General features: G+C 43.1%; 1 protein-coding gene across 3 annotated transcripts in view; it reads left to right on the top strand.

The window, feature by feature from the left end:
- The window catches only part of PPP6R2 (protein phosphatase 6 regulatory subunit 2), a 167,103-nt gene that overhangs the window by 138,911 nt on the left and 10,336 nt on the right, over positions 1-17,856 (top strand). For 2 of the 3 annotated variants that reach the window (XM_040343188.1, XM_040343189.1), the window contains exons 22-23: positions 779-983; positions 5,940-5,957. In XM_040343188.1, the coding sequence (XP_040199122.1) occupies positions 779-983; positions 5,940-5,957 (223 nt within the window). The remainder of the gene's footprint in view (positions 1-778; positions 984-5,939; positions 5,958-17,856) is intronic. The other variant, XM_040343190.1, reaches the window with a different exon arrangement.

Raw genomic sequence — 17,856 nt, 5'->3', positions numbered from 1 at the left:
CGATCTCCGCCGCAACCGACGGCTCCGGTAAGCACCGGAGGGCGCGGGAGGGGGGGCCCCCCTCTCCCACCACCGATAACGGCGATCTCGCGGCGAATCCGCCGCGGAGACCGCCGTTATCGTTTACCGGACTGCCCACTGAAAAGATGGATACCTCGGTTGTGGCAGCAGCTGCTGCCGTTACCGAGATATCCATCTTTAAAAAGAGGACGTACATATACAGTGGGCGGTCGGTAACTGGTTAAAGGGGTTGTAAAGGTAAATTATTTTTAAATAGCTTCCTTTACCTTAGAGCGGTCCTTCTTCACTTACCTCATCCTTCCATTTTGCTTTTAAATGTCTATTTCTTCTGAGAAATCCTCACTTCCTGTTCTTCTGTCTGTAACTACACACAGTAATGCAAGGCTTTCTCCCTGGTGTAGAGAAAGCCTCTTGAGGGGGCGAGCAGACAAGTCAGGACCCTCTCTACTTTGCAGATAGAGAAAGGAGCTGTGTGTTAGTGGGCGTCCTGACACTCCTGCTCGCCCCCTCCCCCTCAAGAGGCTTTCTCCACACCAGGGAGAAAGCCTTGCATTACTGTGTGGAGTTAGACAGAAGAACAGGAAGTGAGGATTTCTCAGAAGAAATAAGGACATTTAAAAGCAAAATCTAAGGATGAGGTAAGTGAAGGAGGACTGTACTAAGGTAAAGGAAGCTATTTAGGGAAGATATAATTTACCTTTGCAACCCCTTTTAAAGGTTTAAATGTAATTCATAATGTGTTTTTTTTGTCTTTCAGTTAGTACTGCATCCCCCTGCGTGTGGAATGTGTGTGTAGCCAGGAAAGCCCCGGTTGTTGGTTCAGATAGTAGTTCCTCTGGTGGCTCAGATAGTGAGGAGGAAGAAAAAACGAATATAGTAACTGAAACCATCAGCACTGGAGCTGGACATGAGACTATCAGACTCACAATGGACACCAAGAATGAGAAGGCCACATTTAGTAGGTAAGTTGGCATTCGTTTTGTATAGACAGGTGTGCATTATCAGGTGGGAATAGAAAATTGGTTTTAGTTGTGGTCAGGAGGTCTGTTTTGCTCATTAAAGTGGATGTAAACCCCCACACGTACCCAGTGGAAGCATACAGCCTCAGATGATACAGAGATTAACCCTTTCATGACTAAGTCTATTTCTGACATTTGGTGTTTACAAGTTAAAATCCATATTTTTTGCTAGAAAATTAAACCCCAAAATATTATATATATTTTTTTAGCAGAGAATCTAGAGAATAAAATGGCGATTGTTGCAATATTTTGTGTCACACAGTATTTGTGCAGCGGTATTTTAAATGCAACTTTTTGAATTTAAAAAAAAAAGTAATTTTTTTCAAATGTGAAAGATGTTACAAAGTATATATAATGTATTTAGATAGTGAAATTGGAATTTAAATTATATATAAACAGCACTAATGTGTGTTTGACCCACACAAATAAACCAAACAGATCTAAAAAAAATATATAAGTGAATAAAATAAATAAACAAAGATGTTACGCCGAGTAAATAGATACCAAACATGTCACGCTTTATAAATGCATGCACTAGTGGAATAGTGGCAAACTACGGTACCTAAAAATCAATTTTTTTACGGTTACTAGGTTAGAGTTACAGAGCAGGTCTAGTGCTAGAATTATTGGTCTCTCTCTGACGACCGCGGCGATACCTCACATGTGTGATTTGAACATATGCGTGTGCGACTTCCGTATGCGCGTTGTCTGCTGCTTATAGGGGCGCTTTTTTTCAAATTTATTTTTACATTATTTTTACATTATTATATTGTGTTTTAAAAAATAAATAAATAATTGGATCACTTTTATTGCTGTCACAAGGGATGTAAACATCCCTTGTGACAGTAATAAGTGGTGACAGGCAGTGGCGTCACTAGGGTTGGTGTCACCTGGTGCGTTAAAATATGGTGTCACCCCCCCCCCCCCCCCCCCCCATAACATTTTTCAAATATTTTTTACCTAGAGCATTTGGCACCCAGGCCGGATCCAATATCTGGCACCCCCCCCACGTTAAAATGTAAAAACACCCCACTGTGCCCCCTGCATACCTCTGCATCCTTCAATATCTTTTTGTTACTACTGTGTACCCACAACTGCAACTCTGGACCCCTTTACATTGCACAGCACCCTGCATCAATGGACCCCTTTACATTACACAGTGCCCTGCATCACTGGACCCCTTTACATTACAAAGCCCCCTGCATCGCTGGACCCCTTTACATTACACAGCACCCTGCATCACTGGACCCCTTTTAATTACACAGCACCCTGCATCACTGGACCCCTTTTCATTACACAGCACTCTGGACCTCTACATTACACAGCCCCCTGCATCACTGGACCCTTTACATCTCACAGCCCCCTGCATCACTGGACCCCTTTACATCTCACAGCCCCCTGCACCTCTGGACCCCTTTACATTACACAGCACCCTGCATCACTGGACCCCTTTACATTACACAGCACCCTGCATCATTGGACCCCTTTACATCTCACAGCCCCCTGCACCTCTGGACCCCTTTACATTACACAGTGCCCTGCATCACTGGACCCCTTTACATTACAAAGCCCCCTGCATCGCTGGACCCCTTTACATTACACAGCCCCCTGCATCACTGGACCCCTTTACATTAAACAGCCCCCTGCATCACTGGACCCCTTTACATTACACAGCCCCATGCATCACTGGACCCCTTTAAAATTACACAGCACCCTGTATCACTGGACCCCTTTACATCTCACAGCCCCCTTCACCTCTGGACCCTTTTACATTACACAGCACTCTGGACCTCTTTACATTACATAGCCCCCTGCATCACTGGACCCCTTTAAAATTGCACAGTACCCTGCATCACTGGGCCCCTTTAAAATTACACAGCACCTTGTATCACTGGACCCCTTTACATTACACAGCACCCTGCACCCCTTTACATTACACAGCACCCTGCATCACTGGACCCCTTTTAATTACACAGCACCCTGCATCACTGGACCCCTTTTCATTACACAGCACTCTGGACCTCTACATTACACAGCCCCCTGCATCACTGGACCCTTTACATCTCACAGCCCCCTGCATCACTGGACCCCTTTACATCTCACAGCCCCCTGCACCTCTGGACCCCTTTACATTACACAGCACCCTGCATCACTGGACCCCTTTACATTACACAGCACCCTGCATCATTGGACCCCTTTACATCTCACAGCCCCCTGCACCTCTGGACCCCTTTACATTACACAGCACCCTGCATCACTGGACCCCTTTACATTACACAGCACCCTGCATCACTGGACCCCTTTACATTACACAGCCCCCTGCATCACTGGACCCCTTTACATTACACAGCCCCCTGCATCACTGGACCCCTTTACATTACACAGCCCCCTGCATCACTGGACCCCTTTAAAATTACACAGTACCCTGCATCACTGGACCCCTTTAAAATTACACAGCACCATGTATCACTGGACCCCTTTACATCTCACAGCCCCATTCACCTCTGGACCCTTTTACATTACACAGCACCCTGCACCTCTGGACCTCTTTACATTACACAGCTCCCTGCATCACTGGACCCCTTTAAAATTACACAGTACCCTGCATCACTGCACCCCTTTACATTACACAGCACCCTGCATCACTGGACCCCTTTACATCTCATAGCCCCCTGCACCTCTGGACCCCTTTACATTACACAGCACCCTGCATCACTGGACCCCTTTACATCTCATAGCACCCTGCATCTCTGGACCCTTTTGCATTACACAGCCGCCTGCACCTCTGCACCCCTTTACATCACATAGCCCCCTGCACCTCTGCACCCTTTTACACTACACAGCCCTCTGCACCCCTTTACATTACACAGCACCCTGCATCACTGCACCCCTTTTACATTACACAGCCACCTGGACCTCTGCATGTTACACAAACCCCCCCTCAGTGCAACCCCCCCTCAGTGCAAACAACCCCCCTCAGTGCAAACCCCCCTTAGTGAAAACCCCCTCAGTGCAAACACCCCCTTAGTACATCCCCCCACCCCTTCAGTGAAATCCCCCCAGGTGCAAACACCCCCCTCCCCATTCAGTACCTCAGATCATTGCAGCGCCACGGCACATGGACAGAAGGTCCCCTCGGCCCCTCCCCCTCTGTACACACAAACAGAGAGGAGTGGGCTGTGCCTGTGTGCCGACTGCCGACCACCGCTAACAGCCCGTGGCTGTGAGAGGAGGGGACGTCACTTCGGTTTTTACATTCAGGAGACTGGAATTAAGTTGTTTAAGGCTTCGTTACAGTATTAACATGGGGGAAAAAAGACAAGATGCGCTAAACAATTAAATAAAATAAATAAATACGCCCAAAAATCATGTCGCAAGTGAATGTCCATGAATAAGGGGAAAAACAGGAAAATGAGAAGACCAAAGTCCTTAGAGGGACAACGTAGCTCCTATTCACCAGTGCAGTGGAAAAAGGAAGAAAAACCCAAAAGTCCACAGATCGCAATCCAAAACTTGAAGTGATAATCCGATAAACAGTGATCCTCCACCAAAGCCAATTGAATCCGCTTACCAGATTTCCAGCGGTCTCTTAACTAAAAGAAGACCCCAGACAAGCATGTAGGTAGTAACTGTTGAGGTTGGAGTGTAGATGGGCCAAGCTTGATGCCAATCCCCGTCTCATTCCAGTGCATAAAAAACTTGATTAACCAGGTACCTTGGAAAACACATAAAGGCCACAATAGTGTAAAACCATAGATAACATTTTATTAAAAAAGTCAAAAACACACTTACATTGTAGCAGTGTTAAAAGGCATGTCTATTTGGAGCTCCGGCCGGAAGCAAACCAAAACGACCCGTCCAAAAGGTATGGAAGTAGTGCAGGTAAACTGGGGGTGATCCGATGCAGCACGCGTTCCGCCCGACCGGTTTCGCGAAATATCGCTTCCCGTGGGGCACAGAGGAAGCGATATTTCGCTAAACCGGTCGGGCGGAACGTGTGCTGCATCGGATCACCCCCCCGTTTACCTGCACTACTTCCATACCTTTTGGACGGGTCGTTTTGGTTTGCTTCCGGCATGAATTGGGCCAAGTTGATGGGACTACTATGCCAACTACTATGTGACATCCACTTTAATGTGAAGTAACTTAGTTTGATTGGGAAAAGTATTTTCACTGTACAAAAACAATGTAATGCACTTTTAGGGGTGCAATTTTGAACTGAGAATTGTGTAGATGAATTTCATATTCAACAAGTGTAAATCTGATGTATTCTACCTAGCAGTAAATGTAATGGACAGGGAAAAAATGGGGCAGATTTGATGTACCACTTGGTCTTTTTTTATTTGTGTTGCAGTCAATCTCTTATGTTTCTGTACAAGGTAAAAAACCTTCTGCATGCAGCTCTTCCATCAGCCTCATCCTAAATACTTACCTGAGCCCAATCCAGGCTCTCTTGACTCTCTCTCCCACTCCTTATTGGCTCAGACACAGCAGTGGGGACCATTGGCTTCTGTCAGTCAAAGCCAACGAGGAGAGAGTGGGGCCTAGCCATGCTCTGTGTCTCTTATTAACACACAGCCAGCTTGGGAGCAAGCACACATGCGTGCCCTCATAGCGGCTTGCTATTAGGGCTCTCTTCTGGGAGGGAGGAGCCAAGAGCATCAGCGGGGGACCCAAGAAAATGAGGATCGGGATGCTCTGTGCAATCATTGCACAGAGCAGGTAAGTATAACACGATTGTTATTTAAAAAAAAATATATATAAAATCTGCTTTTACAGTCTTTCTATTTAAAAATACTGGGATCTACACCATAATCCTCACTGTTTTCTTAATTATCTTCTCTTTTTTTTTTCTGTGATATTCTGTCTCTTCTCACTTCTGTTGTGGGTACTTCTCAGAATCTTTACTCCTGCAGGGTATGTACAGCATGCCAGGAAAATAATTGACATGCTCCCAACACCTAAAGGAGCAGGGAGAGTCTCATTTCTTTATCCACTCTCATCTGAATGTTTGGCTAATCCACCAAATATTGTGTGACTGACTTGCTACCCATCTCGTACATCAGCTCATCATTCTTGGTCTGTAGAGAATTGTTGCTAATTTTAATGTTCAATTCAATTATTTTGAAACAAAGTTGTACTGTAGTGCAACTGAGAAATCACTATAGTAAAACCATATCACAGTGCAAACATCAATGATCTTGTGAGGACCTTGTCCACCGAGCCAGAGTTTCAGTACTTGTTAGTATGTCTTTACTCGTGAGGTTAAAAAAAAAGTTAATTTTGTGTACATACACTGGCATGAAGAAGTATGTCGACTCCTTGGCATTATGTTAACTGGTTTTCTGCAGTAATTTGCCATAAGGCCTGGTTCACACCTATGTATTTTGCTATTGAATGTACAAAATATAACTGGATACTAATATTTATAGGTAAACATGATCCAGGGATTGCCTTTCAGGGTATCGGGAATTAATTTTCCCCCCTCTTTTGGATCAACTGTGGGATTGTGTGCATGTGTTTGTGTGTGTGTGTGTTTGTGTGTGTTTGTATGTGTTTGTGTTTGTATGTGTTTGTGTTTGTATGTGTTTGTGTTTGTATGTGTTTGTGTTTGTATGTGTTTGTGTTTGTGTGTGTGTGTGTGTGTGTGTGTGTGTATGTATGTATGTATATGTGTGTGTGTGTGTGTGTGTATATGTATATGTATGTATATATATATATATATATATATATATGTATATGTATATATATATATATATATATATATATATATATATGTATATGTATATATATATATATATATATATATATATATGTATATGTATATGTATATGTGTATATATATATATATATATATATATATATATATATAATACACACACATGTCCAATAGGAAACCATGTTAAAAGTACTGTAGTACATTTCTGTAAAAGGCATTAAAGGGCGCTTAAGTCTGAATCAGGCCTTAAAGTGATAATTGTTTAAAAAAAAAAACATGTCACACTTGCCTGCTCTGTGCAGTCCCAATTTTCTTCTCGGGTTCACCAACGGCACTCCTGGCCCCTCTCTCCTGCCAAATGCCCCCCAGGGCAAGCTTGTTCCCAAGCTGCGGCTCTGCGTGTCCATTCACACACAAACTTGTCTCAGCCCTTTCTCTCTCCCCTTATTGTCTCCCTGGCTGTGATTGACAGCAGTTGTAGCCTTTGGGAGCGAGCAAGAAGGTATTTTACCTTCATGTATAAAACCTTCAGCAAACAGTTTCCTTTTATCCAAACAAGCAAGGTGGATGGAGACCTCTCCCCCCTGGGATATTGTATTCTGACAGCTGGACTCTCCGCTGTCAGAATGTTATGATCAGCGGCTGCAGCCACTGATTGACCACAGTTTTCCAACCATTCCTGTTCATCAGAAATGAATCTAATGACCGACTTCTGTCATACAGAAATGGCTACACATAGATTGAAATTTGTCTAGTCCCTGCTAAACTGGGCGAGTCTATAGCCATCTAGCTTTAGGCTGGGATCTGCTAATTGCAAGTAAATTTATTGCTATAACGTATGGTTGAAGAACATTTAGATGAAGCCTTCTATGACAGATGTGGGCTACCTTTGCCAGACTGCTCTTAAAAAAAGTTGGCTGCCTTGCTGTCGTGTGAATCCAATGGCTTCAACACTTTCTAATGCACTGACCTGGAACACGCATTTAGATCAATAGTTCTGACTTAATTGTGGTTTGCTTGTTCCTAGTCTGAAAGTCGGAGAAGAAATGTAGCAGGGATGAAAGGGATGTTTTAGCCGAGTAATATCTGTAAAGGTGCTGGAAGCTTGTTTACGTATACTTTGTTCTGTACAGCAAAAACTATTAGTTGCCCTTTGCTGCTTTCTGTGAAAGATTTTCTGATAGTGATACTTGACTTGAAATTTAAGATTGTGTCAACCATTTGCGTTTAAAGGCATAGTTCATTTTTACCAAAAATGCTTATGCAGGTAAGAGGTGCATGTAGATGAAACAAACTGTGCGGCTTTGACCAAAGTTGAAGAATACCATTGCTTTAGGTGTAGGCCATTTAAGTTCCTCCTAAAGTCTTGACTGATCTCCCAGAGATCACGTCATCTGTTATTGTAATGCGTACGGGGGTACACAAAAAGTCCAGGTCACCAATGCCATTTTGTCAGAATAAGAACCACAGCAGCGACCCCCATCCTTCAGTTTATACAATCATAAAACTTGTAGCTGCATTCCAAACACCCTTGTCAATACTTTGATAGGACTAGCAGAATCTAACCCCAATACATATCTACCTGCCCTCATAAAACCTTTAATCTCGCAAGCTTGGGCAATTAAGAAAGCGAGCAGTTTTTCTTTCCACTAATTCCCTGTTGTCAGTGTAGTAGCTGGAGTCATTAGTAAATACACATTTCTGTTTATCTTATTCTGAACCAGCCAAACCTTGGTGTATTTCATAACACCTGAGATAACAGTACCGCCAGGATAAGGACATATTTACCCATATCAAATAATCGGCAGTCTTTTAGGCCCAATCGGCACTATATTAGAAGGTATGGGCACATTACCTCTCCTAGATGAAATAGACCTCTGACACCCTTCATATTTATATTCATTCAAAAGATCATTTCATGCTGAACAATAATATACAGGTTGGCCAAATCCCTATCCTATTAAATGGTCAGATAATGTCTGGCAGCACCCTCCACAAGGTCCAGAAAAGAGGTGCTGCATCCATAACTTAAGGATTTTCTGCCTCTTGAAGAGCACTACTTTAGTGTGAATCTCTGGACAGGTCTGTCTGTGATGACCGTGTTTACAGACGTTTTGTAAATGTTTTTTCCTTTGCAAGTCAAAATTCTCCCCAAACAAAGATTCTCCTCCCAGTGCACATCCCCCCCTCCCAGCACCTGCACAAATCCTTGGCCCTCCCCAACCCCCCTTCCTAACACAAATCCCCCCCAATCATCCCTACTAGCACACATTTTGGTAAAGGTAAACTATGCCTTTCAGCAGAGCTAAAGTTAGTGTTTATTGGGGAAAGTTTTACATCCTGAGGCTTAATTTTCACAGCTGTAAAAATGTTGCTGATGTCATTACAAATGTGCTTTCTAGGAAAAAGGTTCCTCAGTAATGATCAATAAAATACTTGAATATAGATGTGTGTAAAGATGCATATGCGTACATACAGTATCTCACAAAAGTGAGTACATTCCTCACATTTTTGTAAATAATTTATTATATCTTTTCATGTGACAACACTGAAGAAATGACACTTTTACAATGTAAAGTAGTGAGTGTACAGCTTGTATAACAATGGAAATTTGCTGTCCCCTCCAAAATAATTTAGCACACATCCATTTATGTCTAAATGGCTGGCAACAAAAGTGAGTACAACCCTAAGTAAAAAAGTCCAAATTGGGCCCAATTCGCCATTTTCCCTCGTTGGTGTTACAAGGTCTCAGGTGTGATTGGGGGGGGGGGGGACAGGTGTGTTAAATTTGGGGTTATCGCTCTCGCTCTGACTGGTCACTGGAAGTTCAACATGGCAAAGAAAACGCTGAGGATCTGAAAATTGTTGCTCTACATAAAGATAGCCTAGGGTATAAGACGATTGCCAAGACCCTGAAACTGAGCTGCAGCACGGTGGCCAAAACCATACAGCGGTTTAACAGTACAGGTTAAACTCAGAACAGCCCTTGCCATGGTCAACCAAAGAAGTTGAGTGCACGTGCTTAGCGTCATATTTAGAGGTTGTTTGGGAAATAAATGTATGAGTGCTGCCAGCATTGCTGCAGAGGTTTAAGGGGTGGGGCGGTAAGCCTGTCAGTGCCCAGATGATATGCCGCACACTGCATCAAATTGGTCTGCATGGCTGTCCTCCCAGAAGGAAGCCTCATCTAAAGATGATGGACAAGAAAGCCTGCAAACAGTTTGCTGAAGACAAGCAGACTAAGGACATGGATTATTGGAACCATGTCCTTTGGTCTGATGAGACCAAGATAAACTTATTTCGTTCAGACGGTGTCAAGCATGTGTGGTGGAAACCAGGTGAGAAATACAAAGACAAGTGTGTCTTGCCTACAGTCAAGCATGTTTGTGGGAGTGTAAAGGTCTAAGGCTGCATGAGTTCTGCTGGCACTGGGGAGCTACAGTTCATTGAGGGAATCATGAATGCCAACATGTACTGTGACATACTGAAGCAGTGCATGATCCCCTCCCTTCGGAGACTGGACCACAAGGCAGTATTCCAACATGACGACCCCAAACACACCTTCAAGACGACCACTGCCTTATTAAAGAAGCTGAGGGTAAAGGTGATGGACTGGCCAAGCTTCTCTCCAGACCTAAACCCTATTGAGCATGTGTTGGGCATCATAACATCCACCAGCTCTGTGATATAGTCATGGAGGAGTGGAAGAGGACTCCAGTGGCAACCTGTGAAGCTCTGGTGAACTCCATGCCCAAGAAGGTTAAGGCAGTGCTGGAAAATAATGGGGGCCACACAAAATATTTTCACTTTTAGGCCCAATTTGAACATTTTTCACTTAAGGGAGTACTCACTCTTGTTGCCAGCGGTTTAGACATTATTGGCTGTGTGTTGTTCTTTTGAGGGGGCAGCAAATTTAGTGAGTGTACAGCTTGTATAAAGTTGTAATTTCTTCAGTGTTGTCACATGAAAAGATAAAATATTTAGAAAAATGTTAGGGGTGTACTCACTTTTGTGAGATACTGAAAATAATGCAGCTGTATTCAGATCCATATTTTTCTTGAGTTGTTGAATTATTATTGCAAGTGAATTTCTGGCCATATAGATCAGCCATTGTCGGATTCTAGATCTATTTTGTCGGAGTCTGCAAAGTGCTTTTGTTAGCATGATGGCCAAAGGAGTTTACCTGTCAATCAGTTTAAAAACCATTGTACGCATTAATGGGATTATACAGAGGTGAAATGAGGACACTAAACCCCTTCCAACGTTCGGCCTGTGTGTATGGCAGCCAGTCCGACAGAAGCTAGTTCACTTCTGTGGGATGTGCATGCTGGAAAACCAGCGGCTGACCGGCTCCCGATCAGAGCTCTCGGCTAATAGCTGTAAGCACTGACCAGAGTGTTCTGGCGGGGGTCCGTCCCCCTGTCAGAACACAGTAGCTCAGGGGGGAGATCGATGTACTAACATTGGATTTGTTAGTACAGTATCTCCAACTGCTGGGTTGATCGGAAAATAACTATTGGTGTGTACTAGGCTTTAAGAAACTCTCTGCTCCAGCACTACCTCCTCCCCTCATAAGCAGCAGCAGGATCCCCCCCCCCGATTTACCAAATGAAAGTGGATCAGTGAACCGTGGGTGCAAATTCAGGCTCGAGCAGACATGACCTCACAGTTTGAGAGCTAGAAGCTGTCTGCTGCAGTGGCATACAGTATTTGTACTTTCTTCATTTACAAATTGCTGTGAAATAATATTGCGGCTTCACAGGTGGAAGCCCTGAACAGCTGCGCTGATTTTTAATATGATGGAGGGTGCAGAGGAAAGGGACCCCATTTCTGTTATAGGAAAGGGGGGATTGAGGGGGTGCAGGGGGGTGGTTCTGTAGCATGTAACACTCTAAATATGTGTGTAACATGCTCCCATAATAAACTTGGCCTTTTAATATCGGATACAACAAGCAAACAGAACAAGCTCTCAGTTGCGCAATAAGTAGATGGCCATTTGTAGTTAATACATTTAGCAACACCATGGCTAATCTGCTTCAGGTATCCAAATCAAAATGATATAAGTATAGATGGTGACCTGCGCTGGGATAAGGATAATGGGCTGCTCCCTGTATAGCCCCTAAAAAGGAGGTATTGGAAATATGTAGATGTAATTGGGGTAGTGGCGCTGAATTATATGGTGGTTTCATGTTCAAGCATGACCAAGTTGAAACAAGATTGACAAACAAAATGGCCATAAAATGGAACGTTACCCATAACAACTTTGTTAAAAAAAAAATGTTCTTTAGTAGGAAACATATAGTCTGCTTTAATAATCATGCTGCTAAAATGAGTGTGTGCTGTAAATTGCCTCCAGCATTGTTGTTGTTTTTTTTTCCCCCCTGCCAGAGACTGCCATTTTTCTGAGGCCCAGAACCCCCCTGAGCAGCAGTAAATCTTTAGGCTCTGATTTTCAGCTCAGTGGCAAACATCAAGAGCAACTGAGCATGTGCAGAGCATGGTGAAAAACATATTACTTGATTTTAAACATTATAGGCACTTATTTCTAGTGTGTTTACATAGCTATACCCGCAAAAAGGGCCAGCCTTAAGTGATCTAGCAGGATGTAATTTTCTGGCTAACGTTCCATTTTAAAAGTGTCAGCTGTATGTTATATTAACAGTCAGAGAAACTCTTCTCCAGTGTGATGATAGATATGGGTAGAGCTAGAAAGAGAGAAGGAACAAGTCGAGATGAAAAAGAAGATAAGAGGTGGGCCTGGTACAGGCAGTGGTGGCACTTTTACCCTCAAACACAGGTGCACAGGGAGCAAACGTGACTAGCCACTAAAGGAGATGGAGAACCAAAACTATAGGCTAGGCTTCAAAGTTTCAATTTCTGTAAGGTATAGTATTATCCAAGGTTCCCAGATATTCAAGGTGGGATGGGAGTTGGCGTCATGTGATGTATGGAAGTTGCCAGTATTGTATTTTATGAAGAAACATGTTTGTTTTTACTCTTGATTTTAGTTAAAGGTTTATTTTTGTCAGTCACATACATGCAGGAACTACACCACCTGGTGTACACAGATTAGAGATGGTGGTGGTTCAAGGTGTGCCCTAGCAATGGCTACTATTTGATAGATCCAGTCCCTGAGATTCTCCCTTCTCCTGGCAAGTGTTTTGAAGTGTGCTGGATGTCCTCAGGGGTGGTAGATGGCTTGCATTGCATGTCCCATGCATTTCACTACCTTTGCACTGCTTTGCATGGTGGGCATGTATTTAACAATGGAAGCAGCTGGTCTGTTTAGTGTCATTTGTGCAAGGAAAATACCCAAGCTTTTTTTTTCTCACCAATATTGAACGGTATCTGAAATTAATATATCTGCTTTGGACGATTTAACAATTGCTATGTGTATTTATTGTCACATCTTTTCTTGTGAGACAACTGATATTTGCGCCTTAATCAAAAGATATTCAAGAGTTAAATAAAAAATAAATAAAAAATGAGCCTAGACTGATGTTTTAATGGTTCCTATTTTTATTTTGTTGCTGTGACTAATTCCAAATATACATATCAAGTACCGTTTTCCCTTTTGAGGTTGTTGAACATGTCTGCACCAAAAATACCATTGAATACGCAAAAAAAAAAAAAGACACAATAGATTTATAAGGGTATGATTATTATTTTTTTTTCTAAAAAGGATCATTTAATAGATACGTTAAAACATTTGTGGGAAGTTTGAATTTTGGGCTGAAAGATATAAAAAATATTTATAGACAATAAATACAGTGGCAAAACTTTTCTTTAAGTTTGTCCCTTTGAATAATTTTGGATGAACTGTCGTGATCGGCTCTCGAAAGCTGTGTACTAACGATCAGATTATCGTACGATCGTTTCAAAAGCGCTATTTTTTTGTCCGATTTTCTTATTGTGTACTTAGGCGTAAGTATGTGAACGCCTGGGAATGAACTAGTTTTCTACACTAATTTGCCATAAAATGTGATCTGATCCTTATCAAATCCAGCCATACACGGTTTGAATCTCAGCTGGTTAAGCAGGAACAGATTTGAACCGGTAATGGGCAGGCTGAATGTACCAAGTTGATCAACCAGCCTGCCGCATTCTCTTACTACTATTGCTAATTATAATGTTAAAGGGGGAATTGTGCAAATTTCTTTCCTGCAGCCTGTGGTTGCAGTGAATTTACGACGTTTCCGTAAGCGTAAACTTACCTCTGCTATATGAGGGGTACGTTTACGAAGGTCCGACGTATGCCATGCTAAGTATGGCGTCAGGTCAGCGTCGTTTTTCCGTAGTTTTCGTAAGTCGTTCGCGAATAGGACTTTACGTCAATGACGCTCACGTCGGCGTCATTGACGTTTCCAGTTGTGAGCTGGAGCATGCGCACTGGGCTATTTTAACGCCCGACGCATGCGCAGTTCGATCGGCGCGGGGCGCGCTTAATTTAAATACAAGCCGCCCCCTTTGAATTACGCGGCCTTACGCCGGGCCATTTACACTACACCGCCGCAAATTACGGAGCAAGTGCTTGGGGAATACGGCACTTGCTCCAGTAATTTGCGGCGGCGTAGTGTAAATGGCTTACGCTACGCCGCCGCAGATTCCACAAGAATCTGGCCCAATGTGCTTAAGCTGATAACCTACAAACAATTCTAATTTCCCATGTCTTTATTGGACGCACCCATTAAACATTCTCAGTGCTGGAGGAAAAAGTATGTGCACCCTTGGAGTTAATAGCTGGTCGAACCTCCTTTGTACAGCCAAGCCGTATTTATCGGCGTATAACACACACCCCAATTTTAGGAGGGAAGTTTAAGAAAAAAACTTACATTTTAAATGAAGAACTTTGAAGCAAAACTAGGGCCACAGCTCATCAATGCACTCTGCTCAGTGTCCATCTGCAGCCATTACATTTCCCAACAATGCAGCCTATTCAGTGCCCATATACAGCCTCACCTTTCCCATCATTGTAGCCTTGTTGGATTATCCCTGCTGTCTCCGAGGGAAGAGGAGCAAGCGCCGCAATCTCCTGTGTACCTGTCGCTCTGTCACTCGCAGCCACGCCTCTTGGCCCTGCTCATATGATAGACAGAACAGTGGCCCAATGCGGGGCCAGGAGGTGTGGCCGTGCGTGATGGAGCACCGGATACACAGCAGATCGCGGCTCCTTTTTGCGAGGCATGGTTCACATCAGCTGATGCTTCTTGTGAGCAGTAATCTTAAAATGTTTGAGTGTCTTTTTTATCCAAGTAGCTGTATACCACACCTCCAAACTCCTTTTGTAAATTGGACTCCAGGTGTGCAAACTACTGACTTCAATTCACTTTTGTTTTGTTTGTTTAGTCTGTGTTCACTTCCTTTTTTCTCCAGTACTGTGGATGTTTAATGCTTGTGTTCAAGTGGGAATTAAGAAATTACAATTGTGTTTTTTTTTTTTTTTTAGCTGGTTGTAAAGCTTTTTTCTTTTTTTTTTTTTAAACAAACATGTCATACTTGCCTCCACTGTGCAGCTCGTTTTGCACAGAGTGGCCTTGATCCACGTATTCTGCATTAAGGTGAAAAAAAACGAGGGTTTACAACCCCTTTAAGCACATTGCGTTTGTCTAATGTTGTGACTTGGCTTAGGATCTGATTACATTTTATGACAAATTACTGCAGAAAACATAATTCATAGGCAGTCACATTATGCCTAGGACACACGAGTGGAAAATTGGTAAAAAAAATACCGCATTCAAAGGAATCGTACGATAATCTGATCATTCGTACACTGCTTTCAAGAGCTGATCACGACAGTTCATCCGAAATTAACCAAAGGAACGAACAAACATTTTCTTGGCTCTTGGTATTTCCTGTATACACAGATGTTTTGTTATGCTGTTTTTACAGAAGTTACCCAGATTTATAACAGATTTGCTCCTACATTTATTTTTTTTATTTGTTTACTTTAGCAAGTTTACCTAGGTTGTCTAAGAATGAATCTCGGAGATACCGTAAGTCAGCTGAAAGGCCCTCTGAGGTCTGACCGCTACAGTTGCTTCAATTCATGCATATAATACATACTGCCTTCCAGCTCCTAACCAGAAGTAACATTATTAAATACAGATCTCCTGTTACCGTTTACATTCTTTTTTAGCTACCGAGCCCTGTTATGTAGGCTGTGTGTATTTTTAGCATGGGGTTAAATAGACTTTTTTTTATCGTTTTTCCAGAAGCTAGCATAATCCCCAGGCAGAGTAAGTAAAGATTGATAAAGGGCAATTTTTTCATTTGAAACTGCACTTTTATGATGATTCAAGACTAAATATCGAGATTTTTAAATAAAGCTGCCCATAGACTGATTCTAATTTTGACAAATTTCCATACCTGTGTGGCCATCCCTATTTGACAGAAGTTAAAGTGGTAGTAAAGTCTTTACTACCACTTTTACCTACAGGTAAGCCTATAATAAGGCTTACCTGTAGGTATAAAGAATATCTCCTAAACCTGTACGGTTTAGGAGATATTCCCCTCGCAATGCACCACTGATTGCAGTGGCGCATGCGCAGCGAGGATCCTCGGCTAAAGGCCCGGCAGCCGCCGGTCCTTGCTGGAATGAAGTCTCCCGCGTGCATGCACGGGAGTGACGACATCGCCGCTCCAGACAATCACCCGGAAGACACGCCAAGGCAAGACCAGGTAAGTTCTCTACACCTCGTTCAAAGGTAAGTATTTCATAATGAGCTAGTATGTGGTGCATACTAGCTCATTATGCCCTTTGCCTTTCAGGTGTGTAAAAAAAAAAAAAAAAAAAAATATTGGGTATACAACCGCTTTAATCATTAGAGCGACTTCCGTTGAATGGACAAGCTGGTAAACATTTGTCAATCAGCGGCTGCTGCCGCTGTTCAGTGTTTTTTTTACAGCAGAGAATCCCGCTGTCAAAATACAATGTCCTGGCGGTTGGGGGGGCAATTCATCCATCCATTCATCCATCTAATTTTTGGAATTTTTTATTTTTTTGAGTTTTAGACTGCTGGCTAAAATAAAAAATCCTATGGATAGCTTAAAGTGGTTGTAAATGTAGGTTTTTTACATCCTGTGCATCAAGGTAAAAAAACCTGTGTGCAGCCTCCCCTACAGCACCCCTTTTTATACTTGTGTACTTATCTGAGCCCGATCTCAATGCAGCGTTCTGCCAAAGAGCTGCTCTTTCCCTCCTCACAGGACAGAGAGGCAACAGCGGGAGCCATTGGCTTCTGCTGCTGTCAATCAATTCCTGTCTCCATAAGGTAGGGGGCAGAACCAAGCCCCGCTGTCTGGATCGAGCCCCCAGGTGTGTAACAATAGGAAGTGGCTTCCTATAGTGATGCACCAGGAATAGGAGGAGCCAGGATTGCCGGCGGGGGACCTGAGAAGTGGAGGATCGGGGCTGGTCTGTGCAAAACAATTGCACAGACCAGGTAAGTATAACATGTTTGTTATTTAAAAAAAATAGCCTCCTGCTGTTTACAATCATTTTAACATGAATCATGACTGAATCTCCTTAAAGGCTAAGTTTACCTTTACAGAAAATCTGGACTGGCCCCCTCTCCACATCGCCCCCGGTCCCGCTATAACCTGTAGTTCTGATATATCGTACAGCCGCTTTACCAGTCAGAGGATTTTAAATCCCTGTGGCTTTCTCTCCTTTTCGACTGCGGTGACAGGACAGGCTACACAGCGAAGGATTGGTCGACGCTGCACATGCGATAGTGCCAACCAATTAGAATGCTCCTATACGTACCTCTTGATGAGGTATGTTTAGGAAATCACTCGGAGGGGATTTCTAAGCCCCAGACCGGTGAGGCAGTTATATGAGGGCTCATGGTAGGAGATCGCCATGCTCCAGGTCAGCGGGACTGGGGGGGCATTCTGTGTAAGTTCACCTAACAGATTTTTTCTGTAAAGGTGAACTTGCCCTTTAAGGTAGACCTTTATTTATAGAAGTATAACCAAAACTTTTTTGGCTATACTTCTATGAATCACAGGAGTGCAGTTCCTGTGACCCATGTTCAGCCAACAGCAGGCATCACAAAGCCGGTCCAGGCTTTGAAAAAATCCCAACCATATGGTTAG

This window comes from Rana temporaria, chromosome 3 (genome assembly GCF_905171775.1).
Source record: "Rana temporaria chromosome 3, aRanTem1.1, whole genome shotgun sequence".
Lineage (NCBI taxonomy): Eukaryota > Metazoa > Chordata > Amphibia > Anura > Ranidae > Rana > Rana temporaria.
This window is presented reverse-complemented; position numbering and strand designations above follow the sequence as displayed.